This window comes from Arachis duranensis, chromosome 2 (assembly GCF_000817695.3).
Source record: "Arachis duranensis cultivar V14167 chromosome 2, aradu.V14167.gnm2.J7QH, whole genome shotgun sequence".
NCBI classification, from domain to species: Eukaryota; Viridiplantae; Streptophyta; class Magnoliopsida; order Fabales; family Fabaceae; genus Arachis; species Arachis duranensis.
This window is the reverse complement of record NC_029773.3, coordinates 86,474,188-86,482,956: the sequence shown is the minus strand read 5'-3', so window position 1 is coordinate 86,482,956 and position 8,769 is coordinate 86,474,188. Positions and strand designations below refer to the sequence as shown.

At 31.8% G+C, this 8,769-nt stretch overlaps 1 protein-coding gene across 1 annotated transcript; it reads right to left on the bottom strand.

Moving 5' to 3' along the window:
• Nucleotides 1-1,217: 1,217 nt before the first annotated feature.
• Nucleotides 1,218-2,377, bottom strand: LOC107475655 (vestitone reductase-like). The gene is made up of 2 exons (XM_016095314.3): nt 2,131-2,377; nt 1,218-1,642 (listed from the first exon to the last, which is right to left on the bottom strand). The coding sequence occupies exons 1-2, from the start codon at nt 2,279-2,281 to the stop codon at nt 1,218-1,220; spliced, it is 576 nt and encodes a 191-aa protein (XP_015950800.2). The 5' UTR covers nt 2,282-2,377.
• Nucleotides 2,378-8,769: the final 6,392 nt, after the last annotated feature.

Below are 8,769 nucleotides of genomic sequence, written 5' to 3'. Positions count from 1 at the left end.
AAAATTTTTGTTGTTCAATAAAATGAATGTGATGTACAAACTGAAAAAGAAAAGTGCATAATAAATTTACTTATAAATAGATTATTTAGAATACTTCTTTCCTAAACCTTGAATATTTTACTGGTCTTCTGCTCCTATGTATGTCCAAATACAAATGAGACAAGATTCTATCGTCCTTTAAAGTTTAAATTATTATAGACACACCCAATTTTTTTCTTTTATAGTTTAGGTAATGTTAGTTTATTATGAAACTTTGCCTATAAAAGGCTTTGCTATATATGTACGTTGATATGATATATATTATGAAAGAAGAATTAATTAATTACTAGTGAAGAAGAAAAATTCTCTTCCTCTGTTCTTATGTATATGTGCCTAAGAAAAATTGTAAAAATGTTTAGCTATTATGGAGCGTGTTATTTTCCCACTAAAAAACATTTACTCCATACAACACAAAAAAAAATTTAAGATCCGATACTAATTTTGATACACAGTCCGATTTAGATAGTGACCGGTGCTTATTAGGAACAAAATTTCTTAGCAAGTCTATCAACCTTATAGCTTAGTAAATAATAATTCTTTTTAAAATGTATCCTTTCAAATATATTTATTTTATATTACTGATATATGGAGCATAAAATAGAACTAAAGTTAAGAGTTTAACCAAAAATCAATCTCTACTGAGGGACAAAATGATTAGAACTCTAATTTATATCTATATCTAAAAAATATAAAAATATGACGGAATAAATTTTGTAACTCAATGAATAAATAATATATATATATATATAATTCACATGAAAAAATAAAAATTATATCAAAATAAATCATAAATTCAATATCCATAAAAAAAGGATTCTAGTTTAGAATTTAGTATTACATACTAGGTGGTTCCACTTCTATAAATAACCCTTTTTATTAGTATGTAAGAACAAATTAATAAATCTAATGTATGGCTAACATGTGAGGTTAGTATCACTTCTACTAACTGAGATATGAGTAAGATGCATTTGCAGCTAACGTCATCTTCGTTAACTATTGTCTTCTAATTAAAATCTTTCAAAACACTCAAAACATAGAGTATTATTTAATATCTATAAAATATCAAATTTAATAACAAATAAACATGTATTAACTTTTGAATAAAATTTTTCTGATATTTCAAGCTAAGTGTTAAAATTAAAGGGTTGAAATAAGCAAAATGTTAATCATAAGAATAGTCAATTAATAATTTTTTCTGTGAGTGTCTTAGAAACATAATACAACCAACCATTCATCTTTGATGCTCTAAGGTAATCCACATCATTCCAAAAACTCTCATCCAACACAACTTCTTCATTATCATCTTTGCCACTGTTATGGTACAAAACAGCAGAGGAACTTGAAGTATAGATTACTCTCTTCAGAGTTTTGGAATTGAGACATGCCTTGAGAATTCCTACTGCTCCATCAGTGGTTCTTTTTATCATAACTTCTTCAGGTTCTTTTAATTCAAATTCCATTGGGCTTGCAACATGGAAAACTCCAATGCACCCTTCAATGGCTGCACCGAAACTTTCTGGATTGCTGAGATCAGCACTCAGAATTTGAAGATTTTGTGATGCTCCAGGCAAATTAGTAAGAAAGCTAATGTCTCTCTTGTGTTCTGCTTTATTGTTTAAAAGATAAGCAAAGTTAATATTTTAGTTCAAAGTGAGATAAATAAATTGAAAATAATAGTCCTTGCTAAATACCTTTAGTTATAATAAGAATTCTGATAATCAACAAAGGTCTATTTAGCTTTTATTTTCAATAATAGTAAATTCTATTTTTGGAATTTTATAAAAGAAAACATAGAAAATAAAAAAAAATTATTGTTTTTACTTTTTAATTTATGAAATATTCAAAACAGAAAAAGAATGTTTTGGCAAAGAATAATGATCATAGGCTTTCGATTCAAAATTGTATAGTAAAATTAAGTTCACAAAACAAGTAAATATTCTTAAAATACTTGAAGGCTTCCAATTCAGATATCAGATCCTATGTAGTTAGTTTGTAGTAATTAAGAGTTTAATACCACTAATTAGATCATCAGAAACACATAAGAAATATTGAAAGAAGATAACATAGAGGAAATTATGTTCTACTTTGTACCTGGGTTGGATCTGAGAGTGGTATTAACAGAGTAACCATGTTGAAGGAGGTTCTTGATGATCCATGAACCTATAAACCCTGTGCCTCCAGTCACACACACTCTTCCTTTACTTTCTTCCATGTTCTCAATCTCACACTTTCTCTCTTGCATATGTAGATGGCTTAAACTCAATGGATATGAAGGGGGAAAAAAAGATAGTTGAGTACATAGGAAATATATCCAGGTTCTTTGTACTTTTTTCTCTCACTTTCCACGTTAATTGGTGTTTTGTGGAAAAGCTAGGAAACTGTGTCAGGCCTAAGAAATTTTAGTGTTATTTTTTATTAAATTCTGTATAATTTATTTTTTCTAATGTTATACGATCAATTCAGTAATAACAAAACATATTATTTAATTAAAAATAACACAAATTTTTGATAAATAATACAAAAGATTTTTAAAAATTATAACTCCAAAACCTTAACTCATTTAACTAAAAAAATACATTTAAATATATTTTAAAACAAAAAAATACATCAATTTATTATAAATAATATAAAAATAATTAAACCTCTTTTATATAAATTCATTATCATCTAACTAGTTCAATGATAAAAAAGTATATCATTTAGTTAAAAATGACATGATTAACAAATTTTTATGTCACGCTTAAAAAATTTTAGCATCAAAATTAAAAAATTTTGTGTCACAGTTAAAAAATATTGATATTATTTTTCTAATAAATTCTGCACAATCTAAAACTCCTCCTCCTCGAATCTCTGTCACGATTAATAAATTTCAGTGTCAAAATTGAGAAATTTCTGTATCACGATTAAAAAGTTTCGATGCTGTTTTCGGATAAATTCCGCATAACTCAAAACTCCTCCTCCTCATCATCATCATCATCTTTTCTTTTTTTTATTCATTTCCTCTTTGTTTCACCTTCTCATTATTCTTCTTGTTTTACTCTCTTAACAAAAATAAGAACGACAAAAAAATAATAAAAAAAACACATAATGCTGTAAAATTATCAGAATGAGGAGGAAAAAAAAGAAAAAACTGCAGTAATAACAGTAACAATAAAAGAATGGTTATGCTAGGTAACCAATTACTTTTTTGAATAACATGAACAACTACCAATCAAATAAAAATACGCTATATCTCCAAATTACCCATCTAAATCTTAATATTAGAATAACCATCCGTATACCTAGTTAGTAAAATGAATATTCGATATATCTATTATTCATATTATTTAGTATTTTTATTATCTACTTATACTTTTTCATAAAAGAATGATAATGAGGAGAAAACACATTAAAAAAAAACGTAAAAAAGAATATATTCATAAAAGAGCGCTTGATGCATTTACGTTAATGGAAATTGGAGAGTGTCTAGCACGCTCACACTAATAAATACTAATAAAACTGATTCTTAAAAACGAAAATTAGAGGTCCAACTTTAATTTAAATTTTTTTTTAATTTTTTTAATTTTCAAAAACAAAATTCGAAGAAGCCAATTCCAATTTTTAAAACACGTAACTCGAAGAGTCTAGTTTTTATTTTTTTAAATAAAAAGGTTGGATACAATTTTAAATTTTTTAAGAAAAATTAAGAAATGTACGTCGGATGGATGCAATTTCTATATTTAGCAAAGAAAATCAAAGGCACAAATTTTATCAAGCCCATCGTAGTATATATCACACAACTGCATTATCTTCTTGTCAATACACATATGGGGGCACATGTAAAACTCTTGCTGTCACGATCCGAAATTAACTATGACCGCGCTAAGAAAAAAATAGTCTCTTCTCCTTGGCAAATATAGAAATTTTACCATTCGATTATATCTGCATTTTTGAATCGTATTTGTTACGTAATATATCAATTTTATTTATGTAGAGCTAAATTTGATACTCCATTAAGCATAATTTAAAAGAAAGTTAAAAAATGAAAAATATATAAAATATATATATGAGATCTCTCTATTCTATTAATAAAAATTTATCTATTAATAGAAGATTAATTTAGTAATAGTTCTTTCTATTAATACTTCTATATTAATACTTATAATATAAAAAAACTAATAGTAGAAATTAGTCGTATAAATAGAATAAATAAATAGAATAGTATTGAATAGTATTCAATTTGATTATAAAAAAATTATAAATATTTTACACATTTTAAAATAGTTAGTTATACATTTTTAACAAAAAAACATAAAATAATCACGAATGGTTGGATTCCACCTGTGACATATAGAGCATATACATTTAGGAATTCGATAAAGAAGAAGTATGTATTGCAAATCGTTACTCTTAAATAGAAAGTCTCATATAGTCAAGTATTTGTTCCTGAAAAATATTTTTTAAAAAATAGAGTGAGTTTTGTAACTCAATGACTAGACAATACATCTATAATCGACATGAGACCATATAAAAATTATTATCAAATAATTTTAATTAGAAAATAATAGTTGATAATAATAAGTGAATCAATAAGGAAATTCTCATACAGAAATCAAATCAAAAGTCCACACTTGGGCGACTCCACCTCTATAGGTAGCCCTTTCCTCTAGTGTGTCTGTACGGAATAACAGATCCAACATGTGGCCTACACATTAGGCTAGCAACGCCCCTGCTAGCTGAGGTCTGAGACAGATGCATCTAGGTTAACGTCATAATCGCCGTTAGCTACATTTTTCTAAGACGAGTCTCCCAAACCAATTCAAAACATATAATTTCAAATACAACAAATATTTGATCTTTCAAATATATAAGGTATCGAATCAAATCAAATCAGATAATACTTTCTCATCAGAAATCTCTTCCAATCATACTTTTTTAATCATAAAAGATTTCAAATATATTTCACAATTTTTAAAATAAGTGAGTACCAATAATTCCACAACTAACCAGCAAGTGCACTGGGTCGTCCAAGTAATACCTTACATGAGTAAGGGTCGATTCCACGGAAATTGTCGGCTTGAAGCAATCTATGGTTATCTTGTAACTCTTAGTCAGGATATGAATAATTCTCAGATTGGTGCACGAAATCACAATCACACTTTTGCAATTTCACAACTAACCAGCAAGTGCACTGGGTCGTCCAAGTAATACCTTACATGAGTAAGGGTCGATTCCACGGAGATTGTCGGCTTGAAGCAAGTTATGGTTATCTTGTAACTCTTAGTCAGGATATCAATAATTCTCAGATTTAATTGTAAAAAGCAAAAGAATATGAAATAAATACTTGTTTTGCAGTAATGGAGAACAGGTTGAGGTTTTGGAGATGCTACATCTTCTGAATCTCTACTTTCCTACTGTCTTCTTCTTCATGCACGCAAGACTCCTTCCATGGCAAGCTGTATGTTGGGTTTCACTGTTGTCAATGGCTACCTCACATCCTCTCAGTGAAAATATTCAACGCACGCTGTCACCGCACGGCTAATCATCTGTCGGTTCTCGATCATGTCGGAATAGAATCCAGTGATTCTTTTATGTCTGTCATTAACGCCCAACACTCGCGAGTTTGAAACTCGTCACAGTCATTCAATCCTCGAATCCTACTCGGAATACCACAGACAAGGTTTAGACTTTCCGAATTCTCAAGAATGGCCGCCAATGGGTTCTAGCTTATACCACGAAGATTCTGCTTAAGGAATCCAAGAGATACACACTCAAACGAAGGTAGAACGGAGGTGGTTGTCAGACACACGTTCATAGGTGAGAATGGTGATGAGTGTCACGGATCATCACATTCATCAGGTTAAGGAACAAGTGGTATCTTAGAATAGAAGCAAGCGTGATTGAATGAAAAAATAGTAGTAATTGCATTAATCCATCAAGACACAGCAGAGCTCCTCACCCCCAACCATGGGGTTTAGAGACTCATGCCATAGAAGATACAATATGAAACGTGTAATGTGTCATGAGATGAAGATACAATAGCAAAAAGTCCTATTTATAGTGAACTAGTGACCTAGGGTTTTCAAGAATGAGTAAATGACGTAAAAATCCACTTTCGGGGTCTACTTGGTGTGTGTTTGGACTGAGCATTGAAGCTTTCATGTGTAAAGACTTTTTCTGGAGTTAAACGCCAGCTTTTGTGCCAGTTTGGGCGTTTAACTCGAACTTTTGTGCCAGTTCCGGCGTTAAACGCCAGGAATTCTGAAGCTGATTTGGAACGCCAGTTTGGGCCATCAATTCTTGGGCAAAGTATGGACTATTATATATTGCTGAAAAGCCTAGGATGTCTAATTTCCAATGCAATTAAGAGCGCGTCAATTGGGCTTCTGTAGCTCCAGAAAATCTACTTCAAATGCGGGAAGGTCAGAATCCAACAGCATCTGCAGTCCTTTTTCAGCCTCTGAATCAGATTTTTGCTCAGGTCCCTCAATTTCAGCCAGAAAATACCTGAAATCACAGAAAAACACACAAACTCATAGTAAAGTCCAGAAAAGTGAACTTTAATTAAAAACTAAAAAAAAATATAATAAAAAATAACTAAAATGTACTAAAAACATACTAAAAACAGTGCCAAAAAGCGTATAAATTATCCGCTCATCACAACACCAAACTTAAATTGTTGCTTGTCCTCAAGCAACTAAAAATCAAATAGGATAAAAAGAAGAGAACATACTATAGATTCCAAAATATCAATGAAACTTAGCTCCAATTAGATGAGCGGGACTAGTAGCTTTTTGCCTCTGAACAGTTTTGGCATCTCACTTTAATCTTTGCAGTTTAGAATGATTGGCATCTATAGGAACTCAGAATTCAGATAGTGTTATTGATTCTCCTAGTTAAGTATGTTGATTCTTGAACACAGCTACTTTATGAGTCTTAGCCGTGGCCCAAAGCACTCTGTTTTCCAGTATTATCACCGGATACATACATGCCACAGACACATAACTGGGTGAACCTTTTCAGATTGTGACTCAGCTTTGCTAGAGTCCCCAATTAGAGGTGTCCAAGGTTCTTAAGCACACTCTTTTTGCTTTGGATCACGACTTTAACCACTCAGTCTCAAGCTTTTCACTTGACACCTTCACGCCACAAGCACATGGTTAGGAACAGCTTGGTTTAGCCGCTTAGGCCAGGATTTAATTCCTTTAGGCCCTCCTATCCACTGATGGTCAAAGCCTTGGATCCTTTTTAGTATCCTTGCCTTTTGGTTTTAAGGGCTATTGGCTTTTTCTGCTTGCTCTTTTTTTTCTTTTTCTTTTTTTTTTGTATTCACTGCTTTTTCTTGCTTCAAGAATCAATTTGATGATTTTTCAAATCCTCAATAACATTTCTCCTTTTTTATCGTTCTTTCAAGAGCCAACAAATTTAACATTCTTTAAACAACAAATTCAAAAGACATATGCACTATTCAAGCATTCATTCAGAAAACAAAAAGTATTGTCACCACATCAAACTAATTTAACTAGTTTCAAAGATGAATTCGAAATCCTGTACTTCTTGTTCTTTTGTGATTAAAGCATTTTTTCATTTAAGAGAGGTGATGGATTCATAGGACATTCATAGCTTTAAGACATGAACTTTAAATTTTATTAATCATGGAATAAGAACAAGATTCAAAAATAAATATAAGATAAGACCAATAGTAATAGAAAACAGAAAATTAAAAACAGAAATTTAAATGGCTCTAAAATAGATTTCTAATGATAAAGGTTATCACAGAGTTAGGACTCAACAACCTTGATTTTGAGAAGTGGATGCTCCCTCATCTTGTGGGGTGTTTGACCCTTCAAGGGAGAGCTTCTGGCGCTTCAGCTCTTGTAGCACACGCCCCTGCTTCTCTTGTTTCTTCAGCAATTTGCAGAGCATGCAGTTTTGATTCTGTTGTTCTTCCTTAACTTGTTCCATAGCTTCTTACAGCTTGGCAACAGATGCTTCTAGGTGGGCCCAGTAGTCAATTTCAGGAAGTTCAGGGAGGAATTTCTGCGCCCTCCTTTTGATAGAGTTATCTTGCATTTGTTCTTCCATTGACTTCTTGGTGATTGGATGTTCAATTGGGATGAATTCATCTACTCCCATCCTCACCCTAGCATCTTTACATAGCAAAGAGATTAAGCTTGGGTAAGCCAGTTTGGCTTCAGTGGAGTTCTTGTTTGCGATTGTGTAAATCTCACAAGAAATCAGATGATGAATCTCCACTTCTTTTTCCAGCATAATGCAATGAATCATCACTGCTCTCTTGACAGTGACCTCAGAACGGTTACTAGTGGGCAATATAGAACGCCCAATGAAGTCTAGCCAACCTCTTGCAACTGGTTTGAGATCTTCCCTCTTGAGTTGGTTTGGGACACCTTTTGAATTGGTTATCCACTTAGTTTCAGGGAGGCATATGTCCTCTAGAACTTGATCCAACCCCTCATCTGCTCTCACCATTCTTCTATTAAAGGATTCAGGATCATCTTATAGTTGAGGCAGTTTGAAGACCTCTCTTATTTTGTCCAGATGGAAGTAAATAGTTCTCCCTCTGACCATGGTTCTGTAGGTATGGAAAGCAGTTCCAGTCATTCTCTGCTTATCTGTCAGCCACAGATTTGAGTAGAATTCCTGAACCATATTTCTTCCAACCTTTGTCTCAGGATTGGCTAGAATTTCCCATCCTCTATTTCAAATTTGCTCTTGGACCTCCGGATATTC